Genomic DNA, 23,745 nt, shown 5'->3' with positions numbered 1-23,745 from the left:
ACCTCACTGTTGAAACGGGGCAAATGCAATAGGATGCAGTGGGTGATGTATGTCTGATCCTGGGTTCTTGTCTCCCCTCAATGCTGCCCTCTCTAGTTATTGTATTTGTCTGGGTATGTAGAACTTCACAAGTCGCTGAGTTGGTGATTGCTAGGTGGCCTAGTTTGTGTAAATAACGTGTTGGTCTTTCTCCGTGTTCGCTTGGGATTTTTATTGTTTACAAACTTCTTTTGTACCGAAAGAAAAATAGCCAAAGCATCTTGGGCAGGAGGCTCTGCACCAGGCAAAGGGGTCTGAAACCAGCGTGGGGACCCTTCTGTTGAAGGAGGTCTTGACCCACCCTCTCTTTGGTGCTCCCCTTCTCTTCCCAATCAGATCATCAGTCCTGAAAACCAGCTTCGATCCTATCTTACCTCCTCCTCTGTTCTCCCACCCTCACCCGCAAACCTCCAGAGACACACACTGAATTTGGTGGGTGTCTCCACAACGTCATGTTTTCCTTTAAAAACCCCGAAGAGGCTGGGAACAGTTGATCCAGCATTTCCACTCTTCTGAGTCAAGACCAGTTCTTACTAGTTAGATCAGCGGTTCAGTTCACAACCTGTGGGTCAGGACCCTTCTGGGGGTCAAATTACCCTTTCACAGGGGTCATCCGATTCATAACAGTAGCAAAATTAAAGCTATGAAGTAGCATTGAAAATAATTTTATGGTTGGGGGTCAGCACAACATGAGGACCTGTGAGGGTGGCGGCATGAGGAAGGTTGAGAACCACTTTGTAAGATGGGCCAAAGCTACTCTCCAATCACAGGCTCAGGGTGGGGAGAGACACACCGGGCTTTCATGCAGACAGTGGGGGTGGGGGACCAAGAAAGGGGAAATGAATGTATTTCTAAATCACTCAGGAACTTTTTGCAGGTGCAAGAAACTCAGGTCGAAGTGGCCACAAGATTGTTTTCATAGGAGACGGACGAATGTAACTCCATGTTTACTGCTAGAAACCAAAGCTTTGTGTAAAATCTAGAATTTATGGGGGAGGGAGGGAGGGCGGGGAGGAAAGTATATGCTTGTCTGTTCTTTCCCTGATCTCTTCACCTCATTCCTGACCTGCAGGAGGCGGAGCCCCCTTGGGCATTGGGGAGCCTTCCAGTCACTGGGGTGTGTGGGATGGTTGATTTCGCTGTAGCTTGACTTCCTTTCGATCTAGTGTATCCTTTTGTAACACAGGCTGATTCTTTTTGCCTTCCTCTGTCTTTTTCCCTTGGAAAATACAATGAATAAAGACTTATTGGTACTTGAACTATCTTGTCAGATGTCTAAGGTGCCTTTTCCTCTTCCCTTATAACTAACTTGGGGGAGTGGGCTCCCTTATGTTCTGCCACTGACTGACTACTGAAAGTTTAGTCCTCTTAACCCCTCGTTACAGTGGAGTTTCCAGTTAAGACCTTGCATCTTTCCTTGGGCACTGCCACATTCAAGAGGGGACTAGGAGTGTGGCAGGCATAAGAATGGGGTCACCTGTGCCACCAGCTTCCAGGAAAAGATGGGGCAAAGGTTTGGGCAGAAGATCTTAAAACTTTGTTCCGTACTCAAGCCCCTTTGCAATTATTAAGGCCCTGTGCCACCCCAGAGAGGGAAAGAGATACACTGAACTGGGGAAACTTGAGGCCAGAGGTAAAAACACTGGTCAGATATAAGTCCTTGACGTTTTCTCGGAACCAGCTTGCCAGCCCAAGATCCACATCGTATTTTTAAGCATTTAGCTCCCCCTAAAGGAAGGATTTTAAAAGGAAAATTTTGCAGCTGGGAGGCATGCCAAGAATTACACAAAAGTACGAAAACATGGTTTAAATCTTAGAATGACAGGAGCATTGCCAGGGCAAGGTTAGGAAGTTCACATAGGTATACAAGCGGCCATCTAGCTTAAGCAACAAAGCCCACACAGGAGAAGCACACCAGCCTGTGTGATCACGAGGTGCCGAAGGGGGGACTACTTATCAGGCATCAAAGAACAAAAGATCATATCATTGTGTGCTCACCTTCCAGATACAAAAGCTGAAGACAAATCGGTGCATAAGCAAATGTGGTGAAGAAAGCTGATGGTGCCTGGCTATCAAAAGATATAGCATCTGGGGTCTTAAAGGCTTGAAGGTAAACAAACGGCCATTTAGCTCAGAAGCAACAAAGCCCACATGGAAGAAGCACACCAGCCTGTATGATCATGAGGTGTTGAAGAGATAGGGATCAGGCATCAAAGAACAAAAATATTAAATCATTGTGAATAAGGGGCAGTGCAGATTGGGGACCCAAGACCCATCTGTAGGCAACTGGACAGCCCCCTATAGAAGGGTCACGGGGCAGAAACCAGCCAGCCAGTATAGCAACGATGAAACATACAACTTTCCTTTAGCTCCTATGCTTCCTCTCCCCACTATCATGATCCCAATTCTACTCTACCATCTGGCTAGACCAGAGGATGTATACTGGTAAAGATAGGAACTGGAATCAGGGAATCCAGGACAGATGAGCCCCTCAGGACCAGTGGTGAGCATGTTGATACCGGGAGGGTGGGGTATAAAGGGAACTGATTACAAGGATCTACATGTAACCTCCTCCCTGGGGGACCGACAACAGGAAAATGGGTGAAGGGAGACATTGCACAGTGTAAGGTACGACAAGATAATAAAATTTAAATTATCAAGGGTTCCTGAGGGAGGGGAAGTGGGGAGTGTGAAAAAAAGCTGATGCCAACGGCTCAAGCAAAAACATGTTTTGAGGATGATGGCAACAAAGGTACAAATGTGCTTGACACAATGGATGTGATAAGAGTTGTACCCATGCCTAATAAAATGATTTTTTTTAAAAAGCTCACATACCCACCCCTGTGCTTTTTGGTATCCCCCAAACAACCAGTTGCCTACTATTAGGCTCTAGTAGATGATGTTTGCAAAATTGAAGTACATTTACTAGGCCAAAACTAGGGCCCAAGCTGGAAGACTTATTCTTGGGTGGATTACTCCAAAGTTTCATAGTAACCCTTTCATCAGAAAGGTGCAAGACCTCTAGTGGGTTAGGCATTATCAGTGCAATTATCTCTCCCCGCATCATTTCCTTCATTGGGTTTGGCAATCTAAAGGATCTTTTAAATTGTAAAATCCTGTTCTAAAATAGTTTCATGCTTTGAACAAAATATAGGTTACATCAGATTATGTATTTAAAAGTGTAAAAGCTTTGCCCCTCTTTTAGTTTTGAATTTTGAGAAAACAGAGCTGGTTCCCTAACAATAATATGTGGTACAAGTCTACTGTCCTTGTTATCACTACAAACTGAAACAACCAAAGCCCAGGGGTTTAAGTGGAGAGAAAATGTTTTGAGAATGAAGTACAAATGCGCTTTACACAATTGATGTGTGTATGGATTGTGGTAAGAGTTGTATGAGCCCCTAATAAAATGTTTTTTAAAAAATTAAGTAGATAGGAGGATTTTATCCAAGAAGCATTAAATACTAAAGAAATAACCAAACTTGAGGGAAAAAAGAAACAACCAAAGCCCCCGCCCAGATGACTGGAGCTCATAGCGACCTTGTGTAAGACTTAGCCTTTGGGTTTCTGGGGCTGTGAATGTTCCGATGTCCAGTGGTTCCAGCTACTGACTTGAGGTGGGCTTCCCAACTGCTACAGGGGATTGTGTGCCTTGTTATTGCAGAAATTATTCGCATAGCAAACCTCATTTCGGCCTTCACCTTTTTTTTTTGGTAACGTGAGAGTAGATTCCAAACGGCCAGTGCCATCCAGTCAAGGACAAGGTGACCTGCTCTTGGGCTTTCTGCAAACTTAAAGCTAGCATCATCTTGGTGGGGCCATCTGCTGTCCTTGCGATTAGCCCAGGGTCCCGGAGTGGGTCTGGGACCCTGTTTATCTGGGTTTCTGAGAGTAGCACAATATGAGCTGAAGATGAAGTAGGGTTATGCACTTCATTCCAAACAATTAAATCCGAACTGAAAACAGTAAAAATGAAGTACTAAATGTGAATTTAAATAACAATAACGGAAAAAAATAAGAAAATTACAATAACGGTAAAGTTAAAATAAGGCTACCCCAGGCCGGCGAAGCAGCCCGGGCTTTCTCAGCACTCCTAAACTGTCACACGGAAGGACGCTTTCGAGTTGGAAATTCTTGACCTTGGGGCACGTACGTACCCGTCAGCCTACACCCCCTGCAGCCCCTCAACTTGAGGATGTGCTGCCAGCGAGCTCCGCCGACCCCTCAGCCTTCTCCAAGCCCGTTCGCAGCACGTGGCCCAAGGCCTCCCCGCCGCCTCTCGGGAGGGAGGCTCCCCCGGCCGGCGCCCGCCCCCTCCCCCTCGCGGAGCGCGCGAGGTACCGCCCCCGACGCCACCGCGCCTCCGCCGGCTCGCATGCGCAGAGCGGGGCTCCGCCCACCAGCTCCGGAAGCGACGTGTCCCCGCGCTCAACGATGACGCAGTCTTCCCGAGCCACGTCATGACAGTGTCGACCCGCTGAAAGGGTTCCAGCGGTCTGAGGAGAGCCAGTCAGGTGTTGAGACAGGTGCCTGGGCGAGAAGGCAGCTGGAGAGAAATCGAGAGGACGGCGGCAGAGACGGTCAATCGGGCGATTAGAAAGTGGGAGAGGACACCGAAGTAGGAGATTAGCAGGGGTGACAGCTGAAGGGGTTAGTCCCTGGGGGGTTAGTCCCTGGGAGCGCAGATGGGAACAGGGCTTGGGGGGAAATGGGGAAGGAAAAGGCTGGGTGTGATCAAGCTGTGGGCAGTACGATATGACGGGAAATCGACTTGGTTTTTTAGAAGAATTCCTATCCTGATGAAAAGAGGATGGGACAATAGAAAAGTGGGTGAAGGGAGACGTTGGACAGGGCACGATATGACAAAATAATAATTTATAAATTATCAAGGGCTCATGAGGGAGGGGGGAGCAGGGAGGGAGGGGAAAAATGAGGACCTAATACCGGGGGCTTAAGTGGAGAGAAAATGTTTTGAGAATGATGAGGGTAATGAATATACAAATGTGCTTTACACAATTGATGTGTGTATGGATTGTGATAAGAGTTGTATGAGCCCCTAATAAAACGATTTAAAAAAAAGAAAAGAGGATGGGAACAAGGGCCAAAAAGCCGGGAGAACCAAGGAAAGAACGTATGCCCTCAAAGCCCCTTTGGTTGCTACCGCTTTGGGTTCCGAAAGAGTAGAGGTTTACACCTCTTTGGAATCTCTGCTCATCATGGTCCAGGTGAATTTTCGAATTTCAAAGAAGCCGCTTACAATTAATGATGACTTATTATTTACCTATTTATCCAAGGTTACGTGCCTGGTGACATTATTTCTGGGAGCTCTCCATCCAGAGCAAGAACCATGTCATGGATCAAGGAAGGAGAAGTGTCGCTTTGGGAGCGGTTCTGTGCCAACATCCTAAAGGTGAGCAACAGCCCATTTGGTAAAACTGGCAATTGGCCAGTGCTAATATTGTGTCCAAACCATTATTAGGTTGAACAATCCATGACATTGAGTCAAATTTAGCAAGGAACCTTAAAATTATAGGATTGCCTAATGACTTCCAGTTCTATGTTTCTAGCAGATTCATTGTCCTGACATTTTCCCAGCTGGAATCCCAGGATCTCCCAGCAGGAATTCCAGGATCTCCCAATACTGTTCTCCTTCTCATTTCAGCAGACTATTAAGCGTCCCTTGTAGAGAACTTGAATCCATTCTTCTTAGTACTGCCCACTTACTTAGAATGATGTGGCCATGAGCTCTGGTTAAGAGTTTGAGCTCAGGAGTCAAACAATCGTGGGTGAATCTCTTCTGTCACATTAAAGGATTATTATAAGGATTAAATGTAATTTAATTATGTGTAAAGCACTTAGTATAATGTCTACCAGTTCTTGAAAATCTTCTTAAGTAAATTCTTTTTAATTACTATTCTTGTTGAAGGTATATTTCAGCCATTGGCAAGCCACGCTCACTCTCTTTGTACACACTACAGCCCCCTCAGAACTTCCTTCAGCTTTTTCTCTGGAAATCACAACACTGGTAAACTTTTTGCCCAAGATAAAGATTTCATTTGATTGCAAGACCAGGCAGCTTGGTTTTGTCTGCTAGCCACAGCTACCAAGCTGCTGATAACAGTGAATTTATGAGTCATTTGCCTTACACACACACACACACACACACACACACACACAGCACAGCAAGTTCATTTCTCCCCAGGGAACCACTGCAGTCATGTGAATAAGAAGCTGCATGACTTGATTGAATTGTTCGTTTGTTTTTAATGCTACTTATGGGGAGTAACAAAAATGCTGGAAAGGTGCCTGGAAAGAGCCTCTCCAGATGAGGGAGCATAGATTGAGGAGTGGAGAAGGCATATGGCCTAAGGGGAAAGGAGAATCAGCCAAAGGCTGAATTGTGAGGCAGAGGTGAGATGTGCCTCCACCCTCCTTTTCACCAATCCTGACACCAGCTTCTCTTCTGGATTCAATAATCTGTGCAATGACTGCATAGAACTCACAGATCATACAGGTATTAGATTGATTTGGAAAGTAACAGGTTACTGTTCAAGTGCAGTGACACTTCAGATACAACTTTCTGATCAGGATTGCCTCTCCTCAGTTGCGCTTCATGTACGTTTCTAAGGGGCCCTGGACCCATCAGCCTGACTTCTGCTTTGCATAGACAAGTTTTACTGAGCTCTTTCAGCTCTGATGAGAGCTCCCAGGGGCACTGAGGGGGCCTTGGCTTTGGCCTGAGGCTGCTCCACTTTAGCTCATAGGCTGGGATACCCACTGTGCTTTCTTGTGCCAGTCTCCTGGGTCTGCTGCTCCCCTCTCCTGGTCTGTGGTGTTACAGGGTGCTCTTTCCGTGTCCTCTGGACGAGGGAGTTCTCACAGCAGGGATACCAGGTCCAAAGGACATGCTCTGCTATTGGCTCTTTCTTGGTGGTTGTGAGGTTGCCCTTTCTGCCTTGGGGGTGACTCACTTTATACCTAGTGGGATGGTAACATTCATCAGTCTCCTCATGAGGGCTCTGTATACCTAATTTGCCTAGTCCCACCCTCATAAGTGTACCATGCACCTATTTACATTGTTAGCAAGCTATCCCTTCTGGTGAGCGACAAGCACCTAATTTACATAGTCTCACTTATGGAAGTTGCAAAAACAAGGGCCACCTGGAGCACTTCACAGCACAGCAAGTTCATTTTTCCTGTAGTAGACAATCTGAGGCTGCTCCAAGCCAGAGAAGAAGCTTGGTTTGGCTCCAAGCCTCAAAATGTCTTTTATTTGTTTGTTTTTAAATGGCTCTTGACATTAACATTATTTATATAAAAATTAGGGCTGCTGTCTTCTCTTGAAAAGTCTCTTGAGAGATTTAACAATATTGCCATTCTCTGGTGCTCCCTCCCACCCCCAATGCCATGTCCTGTGTTGAAGTGATTAGAGCTGAGAAGTGGGCTCCTTCTTCAAGTGGGCAGACACTGTCTCGATTTACCACAGCCATCAAGCTCTTTCTGGGGCCTCTTGGTTTGGACTCATGCACCAAGGTGGTGGTTAATAGCACAGGGCTGACAGTTGAGCCCTGAAAGCACCTACTCTGAACCCCATTCTGTCCTTTTATAGCTTTCTCACAGGTGCAAGACCCCTCAGCCTTGATTTTTCTTTTTTCCCAACTGTAAAATGAAGTGAATATTATTTGTTATTATGTGATGAAATAAGATGAAACGTTGAAAGCATAGTGCTTGACGTGCATGACCTGCTCGGTAAACACGTGATTAAATAAAAGTGCTTAATTTTTGGAGCTAAATGCGTAAAATATCCGATTGTCTTCCTCAGGGTTTTCATAAAGAGCCCAAGTTGGAGCTCTTTAGGGACTAGGGTTCCCCTTTAGCCCTGAAGAATGTGTGATTTGTCATTTATCATTGGTCTTCCTCCACAGGCAGGCCCAATGCCCAAACACATTGCATTTATAATGGATGGAAACCGTCGCTATGCCAAGAAGTGCCAGGTGGAGCGGCAGGAGGGCCATTCACAAGGCTTCAATAAGCTAGCTGAGGTGGGTTTGGGGGCAGAACCCAAGGGGAAAAGTCTGTGGAGAATTGGATTATAACTAGAAAACCAGCCCCTGATTGCTGGGCTGTGGCTTTGAGAGTGTTTTTTTTTTTTTAATGTAACATTAAAACTTTATTGTTTTGTCAATAAACCATGATGAAGCTTAGAACTGGATCACCTGGCCCTTTCTCTTCTTATCTCCTCCCAGTTCAAAATGCTTGCATCGCTAAGTAGCCAGCATTCTCTTAGATCTGCAGTTGGGCTCAACGCATTCAAGCTGCAGCACAATCTTTGTCGTTTTAGCCGTCTTCCGGAAAATTGGCTTCGTCTGCCCACCGTAGCCACTCTGCTTCCTGTCATAGCGTCGCTTTCCCTGGGACACAGAGAATCTTTGCTCCTCTTGTACTGTGTCACTTTGTGGGTGGTGCTTGCCACACTTCTGACAGAAAGTCTGGCGGGTTTTAGGAACGGTCACCATGTTTACGGGAGCGCTACCAGCACGAAAAGCGAGAGTGTTTCTAAAGCTGTTTTTTTGGTTTGGTTCGGTTTTTGGCATCCTCGCTGTTGCTCTCATATTGACATTAACCCAAAATTATTACCCGGTAAATCATCAGAATATTACAAATTAGCCCCAAATCGACACCTCTTGCCACCCTAATGAACCAATCATTTAAATTTTTTTTTCTATGTCTCATCTTACTTAGTTCTTCTGACATACTCCATAGGGCTTATCATTTATAAAATTATATTTATAGTTTTGAAAACCTACTGTCACTTGACATTTTGGCAAGTTTTTTTTTATTTTTAGGTTGACATAACTCTTAATTCTAATTTTTTATTTTAGTAACGGGGCACTCAATGCATGAAGTTGGCATGTGATGTTTAGCTGCTCCGATTTTATTGAACATTATAAATCAACATAATTGTACTGCTATTGAATGAGCTTCTAGATGTGCGATCTCGGAGCATCAGCTGGGGGACTCCCCATCTTGGTTTGCTTGCGGAGGGCTTTCTCAGGAAGCAGGGTCCTCAGAACCGAAACTTGCAAAATGTCAGGCAAACTGGGAGATGCCAATTCCCCTCAGGCACCCGTCATGAGTATTTTATGGCTTTGGTGCGTATTGCAAAATCTATTGCAAATTAAGAAACGTTAAGAATGGAATATACTGATCTTTGTGAAAAAGTAAATTTAAGAAGGATGGAAATATAGTTTGTAGTCTACCTGATCCCAGCTTCCTGGCACAAGAATGCGACCTGATGCTGGAACAATGGTGTTTACTTTTTGATTTTTCTGTTGCTTGAAGTGAGTGGCTATGGGGTCATCTCCAGCCTTCTGTAAAGGTTCTTAGGTTTGTTGATTCCATCCTTGTTCAGAACTGAGTAAGATGTTTTCTCTACTGCTTACTAGCTCTGCCATTTCCTGCTACGACCTGCAGCAAGTTATCTAGCTTCCCCTCTGCCTTAGTTTCGTCCTCTATAAAATGAGGAACGTGATATTCTACCTCAGGATATTATTTGATGATGAAACAAAAAAGCACAAGAACATTGAAGCTGCTGCTGTTGGAGGCAGATAGTTCGAACCCAGATGTGCCAATTAAGTGACAGGTTCTCACAGCCTTCTAAGGTGGACATGGACTTGTCTGTGGGATTAGAAAGGCAGATCTTCACGTTTGCTTTTTCTCACCTATGTGTGACTGTCTTCCATCCTCTGTCCCCTCCAGCCGCCCCGTCTCAACATTGTCACCCTTGATTCCACCTCTGTTTCCCACCGTAGGTGGTAATTCTAGGTTGGAGCAGCCTCAGGAGAGTTGAGTTTAAGTATGAGCTTTCAGTTTTTATTTCATATACTGAACGCTATCGATGGAGCTTTGACAGTTATATTAGTTTGTTTGACCTTCCATAAAGTTCTGTGTCCTCCTTCCAGATGAACCCTTGTCTCATCTCCTCCTGCTTCTATCCAGTAAGCACTGTTTTGATTTCTATTACTAAAGTTTCATTTTTCCTCTTTCCAGAACTTCCTCTAATGCAGTGGTTCTCAACCTTCCTAATACTGTGACCCCTTTTTTTTAAAATTTGTTTTTTAATTTATTTAGTTATCTTTTTTACCGTGACCCTTTAATACAGTTCTTCATGTTGTGGTGACCCCCCCCACTATTAAATTATTATTTTTTTAGCTACATCATAACTGTAATTTTGCTACTGTTATCAATCAGGCAACCCCTGTGAAAGGGTCGTTCGATCCCCAAAGGGGTTGTGACCCCCAGATTGAGAACCGCTGCTCTAATGGAATCATGAGGTCAAATTGTTAACTTTTGATAAGCCTTTTCAACTCTCTGGCCCTCTGTGCCTCTGTTTAAGCTTCTATAAAATAAGCATTACAAAATGTCTGGTTGCTTGAAGAAGCCAGTGGAATCATGTTATCAAGAGGAAGACTTGATAGGAGACTATTAAATGTTGCACAATTGTCCACTTATTTTTATTCTTAGAAATCATCAGTCCCTCAGTCTACTAGGATGATGAAGTTACACTGTAATAAAACTTTGCATTTTTATATTGCTCCTTAGCCACCTTGGGGGGCATGGGTGTACCCTCTTTTACAGATAAGGAGATGAAGACCCATAAGGATTAAATACCCACAGCTCCCTCGCAAGTGCCTGATTGAGGGATCCGGGACTAGAACCTTGACCTCTACGCTCTCAGTGAAGAAAGTTCTTTCTTGTAAGCTGCCGTGGCACCAGTGTAATAGTGCTTATTAAGGCCTCGTTGTCTATTTCTTAAGTGGTGCCTTTCTGTGTATTGGGTCACTGTTCTAATGTTGTCTATTCTAGGTTTGCCCAGGTTGAGGGGAAAAGTCTGCCTCCTCCCTCTAACACTGAATGCGGTCCCAGAGCATCTCATGTCCCTTCCCACTCTTCCTTTCCACGTGCCCTAGTTCCTTGCCTTCTCCCCTCTCAGACTCTGCGCTGGTGTTTGAACCTGGGCATCCTAGAAGTGACAGTCTACGCATTCAGCATTGAGAACTTCAAACGTTCCAAGAGTGAAGTTGATGGGCTAATGGATCTGGCCCGGCAGAAGTTCAGCCGCTTAATGGAAGAACAGTAAGATACTGTTAGAGCATGCCCTTCCACCACTCCGCTTTCCGTAACCCTTACAGCTGTTTGTCCAAGGCTGCTTTAAAGGGCCCTGTACATGCTTTTAATGTCCGTTCTAAGTCTTCAATGGCAAATATCAAAAACACATGCCGGTGTTTCTGATTAGAAAGGGGGGACTTTATTTGAAGCCATTGAGATAATTTCACAGAAAACAAGGACAAGTACAACCAGGCTCAAGCAAAGCTGACACCAGACATTGAAACCCATTAGGTAGAACCACATTGTTCCTTGGCTTTCATCTCTCTCTCTCTCTCTCTCTCTCTCTCTCTCTCTCTCTCTCTCTGCAGACCAGCTTTCTCTGATTCAGAATAGCCCAGACTCAATCTTTAAACTGACCTATCAGATTTCTCCCCATAACTTGTGGAGCACATGATGAGGGAAGCATTGAAAAGTCATCTTTTGTGGGTGGTCATCCCTCAAGAGTGATCCTATGGGACACCGCTGCCTGCTCTCCTGGGTGACATGGCATGATGCTTAAGTCTTTTTGAGGACATGTCCATACCATTCTTCACTGGAGTTAACTTAGAGAGTGAAACCAGAGGCGAAAATGGATCTTGTTGGAAATTGTAAGCTTCAAAGTGTGGAGCCCACCCCAGCCAGGACTGCTTTAAAAGTCTTTTTTACAAGGTTTCTGCTCAGCTCCTGCCTGCCCTCGAGAGCCTAGAGCTCTGGTGGGGCTGAACCTGAGTCTACTTCTAGAGTCGGTTCTGCCCCATCTGTCCCTGTGTGATCCTTAGGAGCGCAGGGAGTGGGCAACCAGGCTTTTGTAATTCCAGTGGGTTCTCAGATGGCAAGGCCTTAGGCCACAGATTCTACTCCTAGTCCCGAGCAGAGCACGTGTGGCTGTGAGTGCAAACCAAAGGCAGGAGGGGCAGATTCTTCTGGACCTCACACTAACGTGGGAGGAGCAAGGATGTCTTTCTGAATGATAATGCCTTTCTATATCAATACACCTTTTTTTTTAAGTCTTTACTATGTGCCAGGTCCTGAACTTTGGTATTTTCATTTAAGCTTCTCAGTATTGCATGAGAAGGCTATTATTAGCCTAATTTTCGAGAGGAGGAAACTAAGGTGGAGATGCTGGATCACACGGCTATCAGAGAGGCAAAGTCAAGATGACCTGGGTCTTTCTCACTGCAGAGCCTGGGCAGTTATTTAAAAGTCCAGGGGCAATTTTGTGTTCCTGCAATGTCAGTGCTACAGAAAATGCCACAATCAGCCCATCGTGGAGAAAGCAGGCGGTCCGATGTTAGCGTGAAGCCCTGAGCAGAGCAATACGAAACCTCAGAGGTGATTTTCTACAGGAAAAGATTGTCAGGGTGCTGCTTTTCATCTGCTCTATTTTATGTATTGGATTTTTGCGTGCATAAGGTTTGACCTGAAGAAGGGATTCTTAGATTAAAAGGAAGTGTGAAAACCACAAGCCTACGTTGGCTTCATCTGTTGAATTGAGCTCGATGTGAAGAGAAGGATTTCGAGAAAAGAAGGGCTTGCCCGCAGTTGTATAGCAAGCCAATGGCAGAGCCAGGTGGGGTATCCGTAGATCTCCCTCCCTCTGTACCTGATGTCTGACATATAAGCACTGTCATATACTTATCACCCCCAATATATAGCGGAAGAAGTCTGAGGCTCAGAGAAGGTGGTTATATGAGTCACAGAGCTAGTAGATGATGGCACTGGGTATTTTGCATATATACTTGTCTACTCTAGCTCCAGTGGGCTCTCAAGGATAGGTATTTAGATCTTGCTTTGTTCTTGAAAAAATGTAGTTGACAGTTAAGGGATGGCTATTATATGGCGATGACCTTTCGGTCTAGGGCAAAGTATCCCCCAGGACTTTCCAGACCTCCCACCTCACAGTGTACTCCTTGTTGTTACATTTCCTTTTTCCAAACATTCATTGTTCAGATTTACCTTAGCATTCCCAGGTTAATTCCAGGCTGGTTGAGTAATAGTGAACTCATGCTTACTGTGTGCAAGATGTGGGATTCTCCTATGACAGTATAGTATTGGGATTAAGAGGATAGGCTCTGGAGCCAGACTCCTAGGTTCAGCTGGTACTCAGGTCAGTGTGAGAGCAGTGATCTGGCACTGAGTAAGCCTAATACATATTCACCGTCACTACTAGCACTTTGCACTTGGAGATACAAAAGTATGCCTGCCTTCCGGAGTTAGCGTGCTTGTCAAGCTGGGAGGAAGCGAACCAGAGAACACATCAGGCGCGGCTTGCTGACAAGGACACAGGAAGCAGCAGTGCCATGAGGGAGGAGTTACCTGGGTCTCACACCTGGCCCGGCGCTTGCTGGCTAGATGACCTGGGACAAGTTGTCTCTCTCTGCGCCTGTGTTTCCTGCTCTCAAATGGGACGTTGTACACCCTTTTAAGTGTGGTTGAGGGGTGCAGTGAGAGAATGTATGGAGAGCAGTGCCTGATGCACAGGAGAGCAGTTGGTTGTTACCCGAGTACTTGGTTCCCTCCACGCTCTCCAACGCTGCCTTCTCTCCCCTCCCCTCCCTGTCCTCACCCCTCAATCAGGGAGAAACTGCAGAAGCATGGAGTGTGTATCCGGGTCCTGGGCGATCTGCATTTGTTGCCTATAGATCTGCAGCAGCTGATTGCACAAGCTGTGCAAACCACCAAAAACTACAGCAAGTAAGTTCTCAGATTTCCCCTTAGAGCCCTTTGCTGGGTCTGAAGGGCACGCATTTGGATCTTTCTGGGTCTGTATTTGGTTCTGGAGGCGATAGGGGATCATTTGGGATGCTTCGAGACTTTCTGCTCCTCACACCCGCAGTGTCTCATCGACTTCCCCTCAAACATGCGTTTGTGTTTTCCTTGTGAAGGGGTGATGGTGGTTAAGCTGCAGGCCTTGTCATCCCTGTCTCTCTGCCAACTGATCCTTCAAGACATTCCTTTCTGTCTCAGCCCTTGAGCCTGTGGATAGTAGGGTGTCCTGGGGAAGTCGTACAGAGAGGCCCAGAAGCCAACATTCCAAGCTTCATGAGGGGTGGCTGTGAAATATAATATGTATTTGGCAGTGACTTGGGTTTGCATCAGATTTTCTTAAATTTTGCTGTGCCAGTATCACAGTGGATTCGTGTTCTCCGAAAAGTGATGGACAGCAGAAAAAAAGAGGGTTCAGAGGCCAAGAGTCACTATTTGTTCTATTTTAAAATGAGAAACGTGTTTATTTCAAGAAACCTGGGAAACACAGCTGACGGTCTCATCATTTTGTAGAGGTATTCCCAGTGGACATCCAGGAGAAGGGTCCTCTGTCAGCCACTCTAGTCTGTAGTCTCTACTCCCCAAGCTTGCAGGCTCTTTGGTGATTGGCTCTTCCCTCCTCAGGTGTTTCCTGAATGTCTGTTTTGCATATACCTCCCGCCACGAGATCAGCAACGCTGTGAGAGAGATGGCCTGGGGAGTGGAGCAAGGCCTCCTGGATCCCAGGTATTCCTACACCCCCACAGGGATTAAATCATAAAGTTCTTTCAAAGCTGCATACTTAGGCCAGAGGTCAATTCAGGGATCCACATGAAAAGACTTGGTGGGTTCCCAAAACTTAGATGTAAAGATTGGCCATTTACAGCCTGATCCAAAATGTTTGTTTGGTTTACACCAAGAACCCCAAGGGATATGACATTCAATAAAAAATAAAAAGAGCCTTCCTGGGCTCTTTGGCTTTTTGTGGGGTTTTGGACTTTCTGACTACTTTTTTTTCCATGAAAAGTTTTCAGGAATATCGCTTGATGGGGGGAGTAGAATCCTTTAGTCCAGTAGTTTCAACCTTCCTAATGCCACAACTCTAATACAGTTTCTCATGTTGTGGTGACCCCCTAACCATAACATGATTTTCGTTGCTACTTCATAACTGTAACTTTGCTACTGTTATGAATTGGGCAACCCCTATGAAAGGGTCGTTTGCCCGCCAGAGGGGTCGCGACCCACAGGTTGAGAACCGCTCCTTCAGTCCTTTGTGGGAATAGAGCTTGATGGGAGTAGAGTCCTTTTGTCCTTGAGTTAGTCTGGGTAGACTAGAGAAACATCCACATAAACTCATCTGTATATAAGAGAGAGTTATATAAAAGGTAAGTGTACATTAAGAAAGCAGCCCAGTCCAGTCCAAGCCTATAAGTCCAACATTAGCTCATAGGCCCGACACCAGTCTACAAAGTCCTCCCCAAACATGCAAAACGCACACAATAATGCAGAATGCAGGAGGAAAGCTGAATCAGTGTGCTTGTAAGCATCCCAGTGCAGGCAGGGTTCTCCACGTGCCTTCTCCAGCCCCCAGAGCTGCATCAGGGTAGGTCCATGTGGCTTCTCCTCAGGGATGTCTCACAGGAAGTTGAGTCTTGCCAGCTGAGGCAAAGAACTAGCTAAGGCAGCTGAACACTGGTCTGACCATCAGAGAACAAGAGACCAGAGAACCAGAAAGACGAGGCTCGCCGAGCCATTTATCTCTCCACCCTTCAATTAATCCCACATGTGTTTATCAGCCAGGTTGGCACAATAAACCTTAACTGTCACAGCCCTTTAAGGGAACATAGCTTGATGAGAGTACAGTACTTTAGGTCTTTCGTGTCATTGTTTTAAAGCACGATTGAGGTATTTTTTCCCCAAAGTAAAAGGAAGTTATTGCTCATCAGCAACAAAGTGGAATCCTAATTGTTAGAGCTGGGAGGGACTTGAGAAGCCATCTGTCTACCCAGTCTCTCATGTTATGAACTGAACAATAAGTACTGATTTTAGCAAACTAATAATAGTAGCAGCAAAATAATCTGAAAAATAGTCTAGGGAAGACGTCTATATTTTATTAAGCCATTAACTTCATATGACAGAGCCAAGTCTTTTTTTTTTTAAATACTTAAAAAAAATTTTTTTGGGCTTTGGGTCTCCACTCCACATACACACACCCCCATCCGGGTATGATTTTGTTCTGGGTCTTAGATGCCTGATACCTGATCCCATCGACACCTCGTGATCACACAGGCTGCTATGCTGCTTCCGTGTGGGTTCTATTGCTTCTCAGCTAGATGTCCGCTTGCTTATCTTCAAGGACCCCAAACACTTTTATTATTTTTTTAATCTCTTTTTAAATCATTTTATTGGGGGGCTCAACAACTCTTATCATAATCCATCCATCCATCCATTGTGTCAAGCACATTTGTACATTTGTTGCCATCATCATTCTCAAAACATTTGCTTTCTACTTGAGCCCTTGATATCAGCTCATTTGTCCTCCTCCCTCCCCGTGCCCCCTACCTCATGAATCCTTGATAATTTATAAAATATTGTTATTTTGTCGTGTCTTAACACTGTCCGATGTCTCCCTTCACCCACTTTTCTATTGTCTTTCCCCCAGAGTGGGGGTCATATGTAGATCTTTGTAATCAGTTTCCCCTTCCTACCCCACCTTTCCTCCACCCTCCTGGTATCACCACTCTCACCACTGGTCCTGAAGGGTTCATCTGTCCTGGAGTCCCTGTTTCCAGTTCCTATCTGTACCAGTGTACATCCTCTGGTCTACCCAGATTTGTAAGATAGAATTAGGAACATGATAGTGGAGGGGAGGAAGCATTTGAGAACTAGAGGAAAGTTGTATGTTTCACCATTGCTACACTGCACCCTGACTGGTCTCCTCCCTGTAACCCTTCTGTAAGGGGATGTCCAGTTGCCTACAGATGGGCTTTGCATCCCCAATCTGCACTCCCCCTCCTTCACAATGATAGGATTTTTTGTTCTTTGATGCCTGATCCTATCAACACCTCGTGATCACACAGGCTGGTGTGCTTCTTTCATGTGGGCTTTGTTGCTTCTCAGCTAGATGGCTGCTTCTTTACCTCCAAGCTTTTAAGACCTATATCTTTTGATAACCGGGCACCATCAGCTTTCTTCACCACATCTGCTTCTGCACACATTTGTCTTCAGCGATCGTATCAGGAAGGTGGGTACACAATGATATGATTTTTTGTTCTTTGATGCCTGATCCCTTCGGCACGTCGTGATCACATGGGCTAGTGTGCTTCTTCCATGTGGGCTTTGTTGCTTCTCAGCTAGATGGCCGCTTGTTTACCTCCAAGGCTTTAAGACCCCAAATGCTGTATCTTATGATAGCCGGGAACCATCAGCTTACTTCACCACATTTGGTTATGCACACATTTTGTCTTCAGTGATCATGTCAGGAAGGTGAGCATCCCAGAATGTCGGATTATTAGAATAAAGTGCTCTTGTGTTCAGGAAGTACTTGAGTCAAGGCCTAATGTCATCTGTAACCTTAATTCTTAACAGCTAGAGATAAGTACATAGACCTATTCCCCTTTGGTTACATAGAAATATATTTACATGTGTACATGCCTGTATTTAGACCTGTATAAAGGTCCTTTGCCTCCCTCCTGGTTCTTTCCTCTATTTCCTTTTACTTTCCTCTTGTCCTTTCATCATGTTCAGCCTTCATTCACGTTTAGTAATTCCTCACTGCCCTTGATTAAGCCACACTAGGCATCCTATGCCCTCTTGCCACTGATTTTAGTTTACTTGTTGTTCCCTTGTCCCTGGTTTGGTCCTTCCCACCACCCTTTCCTTTCTCCCACTTCCCCTTCTTCCGTATCCCACCGGAACCATTGGTCCCATTCTTTTCATCTCCGAATTGTTTATCCCACCTATCTTATCTAGATAGACATGCAGAGACATTAATAAGTGCAAAAACCAAGCAAAGCCAAACAGTACAACAAAGAAAGTCAAAACCAATAAAATAATGACAACAAAAAATAAATAAAATGACAACAAGAAAGCCACTGACAAAAAAGGAAAATCCTATAAATAATTCCAGGTCTATTTTTCAAAATTTAGGAGTGTTTTCCAGTCGAGTCTGATGGGGTGCCACACTCTGCCCCCAAAGTCTATTTTTGGTATTCCCCAGGGATTTCATCACTTTGCTCCTCTGTTGCATGCCCTTAGTGTTTCGCACCAGTGTGATGGGGACAGATTGGGCACAGTTCCCACACTGTGTCTCCAGTATTGTCCCCCATAGTGCTATGGTTCAGTGAGGGACGTCTTGTCTTGTGGTGGGCCCGGCCCTATGGTCCTCTCTGTGCGTTGTCTGCTCTGAGCAGGAATATTGTCCTTGGGGCTTGGTGGACCAGGATGTGTTCCCCTCCCTCTCCATCCCTCTTTGTTTCTCCTGTGTGTTCTAGTCAGATGTTCCCCTCTCCCCAAGCTATATATTCAGTCCTGTCCTCTGAAGTGCATTGTTCTGGGGGGTTGGGGGGGGGGCAGTGTCCACATGGTTAGGATTGGGGCCACCCCAAAGAGCCAAGTCTTCTCTCCACTTTATAGATGAGAAACTGTGCCCAGCATTGAAATGACTTCCCTAAGATCATTCTGCTAGTGCTGGAATTCACATCTAAGCCTGTCTTATTCCGGAGTTCGTGGCTTCTGTCTTTATTGTGTGGAATCTTGGGACCAAGGAGTTTTTCTTATTCATTTCTTAGGCATGACTTGACCTGGGAAATGAAATGTAAAATCAAGAAGGGACTTGTGAGAATGGGATTCCGTGCCATGCACCATTACTCACTGCCTTCTCATCGATTCTGACTCATAGCAACCCTGTTGGACAGGGTAGAACTGCCCTCTGGGTTTCCAGAACTACAATCTCATGGAAGTAGAATGCCCCCTCTTTCTCCTGAGGAGCAGCTGGTGGTTTTGAACTACTGACCTTGTGATTAACTGTCCAACTCATAGCCAATGCAACACCAGGGTGCCTTCAGGAGTGAGATTAGAAAAGGCTAGATATGAGTGTTTTGCCACCTCAACGGTTAAGTGCTCTTTCTCTGCTGCATCACTCAGTCGGACAACAAATACATTTTAAGTGCCAACTGTAGGGAGGCACATTGCCGTGCATTGAGGAGACACTGATGAAACAAAAAGGATATATTTTCTGCCTTTCTAGAGATAAACTCTGGAAAGGCAAAAAAGCATCAATCAAGATTATACAAATGAGCCTAAAATGTTAATGGTGGTAAATGTTACAAAGGCATTGGTCCATGGTACAACAAGAGTTTAGAATAAGAGGTGTGGACCTGGTGAGGAAGGCTTCCCCCGCAGGAATTAGAAGTAGGCTTAGAAAGAAGAATAAGCAGTAACTAAGGAGAGGGGAATCCTTGACTGGTGTAAAGGATTAATGCCCTTGTCTAACCGAAAAGGTGGAAGTTCAAAACTACCCAGAACTGACTTAGAAAAAGACCCGATCATCTACTTCCAAAAAGCACTCATTGAAAGCGCTATTTAACTCCACAAGAAAGAGACAGTAATGTGATGAGCATCCCCTTTGCTGAAACACTGTTTACGTCATGTAGGTAGGGAGTGGGTGGAAAGAGGAGCGTGGGCTGTGGTAGAGTTGGAATGGATAGACTGTCAAGGGCTACATAGGTACAATCAAAAACACTAGTTAACGGATTGATTGATGCTGGGAAAGGGATGTGTAAAAGTTGCCTCCTGGTTTCTGGACTCAAAACAAGAGATAGTGGCACCCTTCCCTGAGCTAGGGACTTCTGAAAGGATCTGGTGTGAGGAAGATGAGCTTACTTTTGGATATACTGTAGTTGTTGAGCAGAGAAAGGGAGCTGAGAACTCAGGGCTGGGGCTATCAATGAGATCACTGGGTGGTGGTAACTGAAGCAGAGAAGTCATGTATGTGGAAGCTAAGGAGTCTAGAGCAGTGGTTCTCAATGTCACGACCCTTTAATGTAGTTCCTCATGTTGTGGTGACCTGGTATGTAGGCGGACCCACCTGGAGACGCATAGAGGAGCGGTTTCTCAGTTCCCAGGACCATCAGAAATATGGTCTTACGACCCCTGTGAAAGGGTCATTCCACACACACACCCCCCCAAAGGGGTTGCGACCCCCATGTTGAGAACCACTGGTCTAGAGTGAGAAGAGAGACGTTCTGAGATACTCCCTTCCATTGGCTGGGTAGACCAGAATGAACACGAGAGGAAGAGGAGAGAACGGGCAACCAGAGAAGTCGTTAGAAAAGCAAGGCAGCCAGTATTACAGAAACCAAGAAAAGGAGTTAGGTTAGGGAAAGGGTGGTGTACCAGTAGGAGCAATTAAATGAAATTAATTAAGTAGAGTTAATTAAGATATGGATTAAAAGTTAGCCATTGGGAGGAAAGTTAGGCACTGGGAGATAGCAAGAGGACAGGATGGAAGAGTAGAGGAAAGTAGATGCAAGTTAGTGATAATTTTCTAATGCTGGCTTGTTCTTTATAATTAACGTGCTTCAAAACTCATTTGGGTATATCAAATAATACATTGAAAATAATAAGGGCAAGTGTTTATTCTGTAAAGAAAAGAAAGGTCGGTAGGTAGCTGGCAGATTTAATAGTACCTAGGAATAGAATGCCGGGTGTGTTAGTCTGGGTAGACTAGAAAAACAAATCAGGGAGACTCGTGTATAAGAAAGAGCTTTATGGCTTGAAGGTAATCAAGCGGCCATCAAGCTCAGAAGCAACAAAGCCCACATGGAAGAAGCACACCAGCCTATGCAACCACGAGGTGTCGAAGGGATCAGGTGTAAGGCATCATCAGAACAAAAAATCTCACCATAGTGAATGATGGGGGCAGTGCGGAGTGGAGATCCAAAGCCCATTAGTAGGCCACTGGAGATCCCCTTGCAGAGGGGTCTCGGGGAGGAGATGAGCCAGTCAGGGTGCGATGTAACAATGATGAGAAATACAACCTTCCTCTAGCTCCTAAAGGTTTCCTCCCCGCTCCCACTACCATGACTCGAATTCTATCGTGCAAGACTGGCTAGACCAGAGGAGGTACACTGGTACAGATAGGAACTGAAAATACAGGGAATCCAGGATGGATGAGCCCTATAGGACCAGTGGTGTGAGTGGCAAAACAGGGAGGGTAAAGGGAGAATGGGTAGGAAAGAGCGAACCGATTACATGGAACTGTGTGTGACCTCCTCCCTGGGGGACAGACAACCGAAAAGTGGGTGAAGGGAGAAGTCGGACAGGGCAAGATATGACAAAATACCCAGTTATAAACTATCAAGGGCTCATGTGGGAGAGGGGAGCGGGGAGGGAGGGGAAAAATGAGGACCTAATGTCGGGGGTTTAAATGGAGAGAAAATGTTTTGAGAAATGATGTACAAATACGCTTTACACAATTGATGTGTGTATGGATTGAGATAACAGTTGTATGAGCCCCTAATAAAAGTTTAAAAAAAAAAAAAGAAAGAGCTTTATATACAAGAGCAATTGAATATTGAGAAAACATCCCAGCCCAGATCGAGTCTATAAAGTGTGATGTTAGCCCATATGGCTGATACCAATCTATAAATTCTTCTTCAGACTCACGCAACACATGCAATAACGCCCAATGCAGGAAGATCACAGGCCAGTTGGTGGAAAGTCTTGTGGACCTAATGGCAGTGGAAGCATCTCAGTGCTGGCAGGGTCTCCATGTGGCTCCTTCAGCTCCAGGCTCTTGGTAGCTCCATGTGTCTTCTCAACAGGAAAGTCTCGCAGGGAGTGTGTGGGTCCCGCCTCCAGCGAGGTATTTATCTCCCTAGCACCTCCAAATGAGGTCATCAAGCTGTGACCTGATTGACAGACTAAACTCCACCCCTTCACTCATAAATCTCAAGCTGACAACAGATTATGTAACTACCACACCGCGTTTAGCGCACATCACATTATAGTAACCGCTGAGATTTAACTTCTGCTGGTGCTTGGCCAGCAAGCTTCCCTAAATCCATCTTCTCTGAGCTGCGTGTGTTCGCAGCTTGCCTGTGTGGTTAGTCATGTGGGATTAGTCAGCTGTGGCAGGGCAGTCACTAGTGTCTGGATGCTGATGTCTCAGCTTCTTAGCGCCTGAAGCTTGGTGTTCAGTTTAGACTAGGCTAATCAGGGACTGAGGTGGTGCTCTTTACGTTATGCATATTCATACGAGGCCACATGTATAACCGAGTGTAGATGAGTTAATTACAGTCAGCTGGAATTTTCCTGTTTACTCCCCACCAGGACCATTCTGCTGTCACTACTACCAGCACCATCCGACATTTCTTCCAGGGCATTTTTCATCTCATTTTCCCAAGGCGTTTATTTATTTTGGCCAGCAATCAAGTTAATAGACTATTTTCTTCATTCTAGTCTCAAAATTAAGTTGAGCTTAAAAGATGTTTACTATTCTTTCTTTTTTGTTTACTATTTCATCAGAGCTGAGTTAAATCTTAGTAGGTCACTTGACCCCTTTCAGCCTCTGTCTCCCTTGCAAAGCAATGGTGTTACTCCCAATTGTAACTGCCAGCGTTTCCTGGTCATTCAAGTGGGCGGCTGTCACAAACACATCTATTTTCTTAACCTTCACCAGGCTGGAGTCCGACTTCCTGGTGCTGACGCTCTCCGTCTGCTCTGGGAACCACACTAGTCTCAGCCTTTCTGGCATTCTTGGTGTTCCCTAGAGGTCTCCACGTGGCATATGCCTTTCCCCATTCATGCTTACTCTGTGCCTTATTTATACCTCACACCTTTTCAGTTCTCAGAAGTGATTGTTCAATAGCATCAAAAGAACGGATACTCAGATAGGATTACATGTATCAAGAAAACCAAACCAGTTGCCTTCAAGGAGATTCCAACTGGCAACCCTGCAGAACAGAGTAGAGTCATCCTCTTGGGTTTCCAAAATGGTATTTTGTACAGAGGAGCTCTGATGGTGGTGTGCACGTTGTATTGGGCTGGTAACCTCAAGGTCAGCAGTTCAAACCTACCAGAAAGGTCAGGTAACTCACTCAAGTTCACACAGTTGGCAAAGCTTGGGGCTTCAAAAAGTTCATGGAAAATATTCATTCTATTTAACATTTTCCTTGAGGTTTTTGAAGCCCCTTCATATGTTATTTCTCTGGGATAGATAATTGAAGTGGAATTGTGGCGTCACATGGTAAATTTAACTTTTACTTACTTATTCATTTTTAATTCAACTTTTAAAGAAATTTCTAAAATGACCATTTTATATTCCCATCACCAATACATGCATGTAAGGAGACTTCAAAAAATGTTTGTGGAAAAATTCCATTATCTTCTATTTTTCCATGAATATTTTTAAAACCCCTGGATTAGTGATTCTGTTGTTTGCTTTGTAGTCTTTTAAATACTTGGTATTGTCTGTCATTTTGATTATAATCTGATAGGGTCACTAAGAATTAGAGTCAACATAATGGCTGTGAGTTTTAGTGGCTGTAAAACTAACTTTTTTTTAATTGTAAAACACAATACAACAACAACAAAAAATACAAATTTTATCATTTAAACTTTTTAAAGTGTATAATTTGGTGGTGTTAAGTACACTGACAATATTGTATAATCATCATTGCTATTTTTCACATCTTTTTTCATCCCAAGCAGAAATTATAACCATTAAGCAATACTTTTCCATTGGGCCTGGTAACTGTTATTCTACTTTCTGCCTTTTTTTTTTTTATATTATTCAACTTTTATTTTATT

General features: G+C 44.8%; 2 protein-coding genes and 1 pseudogene across 3 annotated transcripts in view; 2 read left to right on the top strand and 1 right to left on the bottom strand.

Moving 5' to 3' along the window:
• LIN28A (lin-28 homolog A) overlaps positions 1-4,520 on the top strand; it is an 18,262-nt gene extending 13,742 nt beyond the window's left edge. The window contains exon 4 of the mRNA XM_004705334.1: positions 4,290-4,520. Within this exon, the coding sequence (XP_004705391.1) occupies positions 4,290-4,520 (231 nt within the window). The remainder of the gene's footprint in view (positions 1-4,289) is intronic.
• The window catches only part of DHDDS (dehydrodolichyl diphosphate synthase subunit), a 30,853-nt gene continuing 11,614 nt past the window's right edge, over positions 4,507-23,745 (top strand). Inside the window, exons 1-6 of one of the 2 annotated variants that reach the window (XM_045298838.1) lie at positions 4,507-4,657; positions 5,334-5,449; positions 7,965-8,081; positions 11,033-11,175; positions 13,765-13,881; positions 14,578-14,679. In XM_045298838.1, the coding sequence (XP_045154773.1) occupies positions 5,387-5,449; positions 7,965-8,081; positions 11,033-11,175; positions 13,765-13,881; positions 14,578-14,679 (542 nt within the window). In that variant the 5' untranslated portion in view covers positions 4,507-4,657; positions 5,334-5,386. Of the gene's footprint in view, positions 4,690-5,333; positions 5,450-7,964; positions 8,082-11,032; positions 11,176-13,764; positions 13,882-14,577; positions 14,680-23,745 lie in introns of both variants that reach the window. The other variant, XM_004705081.2, reaches the window with a different exon arrangement.
• LOC115872754 lies at positions 8,186-8,555 on the bottom strand (annotated as a pseudogene).

The sequence above is a fragment of the Echinops telfairi genome, unplaced genomic scaffold (assembly GCF_000313985.2).
Source record: "Echinops telfairi isolate 266 unplaced genomic scaffold, ASM31398v2 ScPeMD7_7457;HRSCAF=8495, whole genome shotgun sequence".
Lineage (NCBI taxonomy): Eukaryota > Metazoa > Chordata > Mammalia > Afrosoricida > Tenrecidae > Echinops > Echinops telfairi.
The sequence above is the reverse complement of the archived record's forward strand: the minus strand, read 5'-3'. Positions and strand labels throughout refer to the sequence as shown.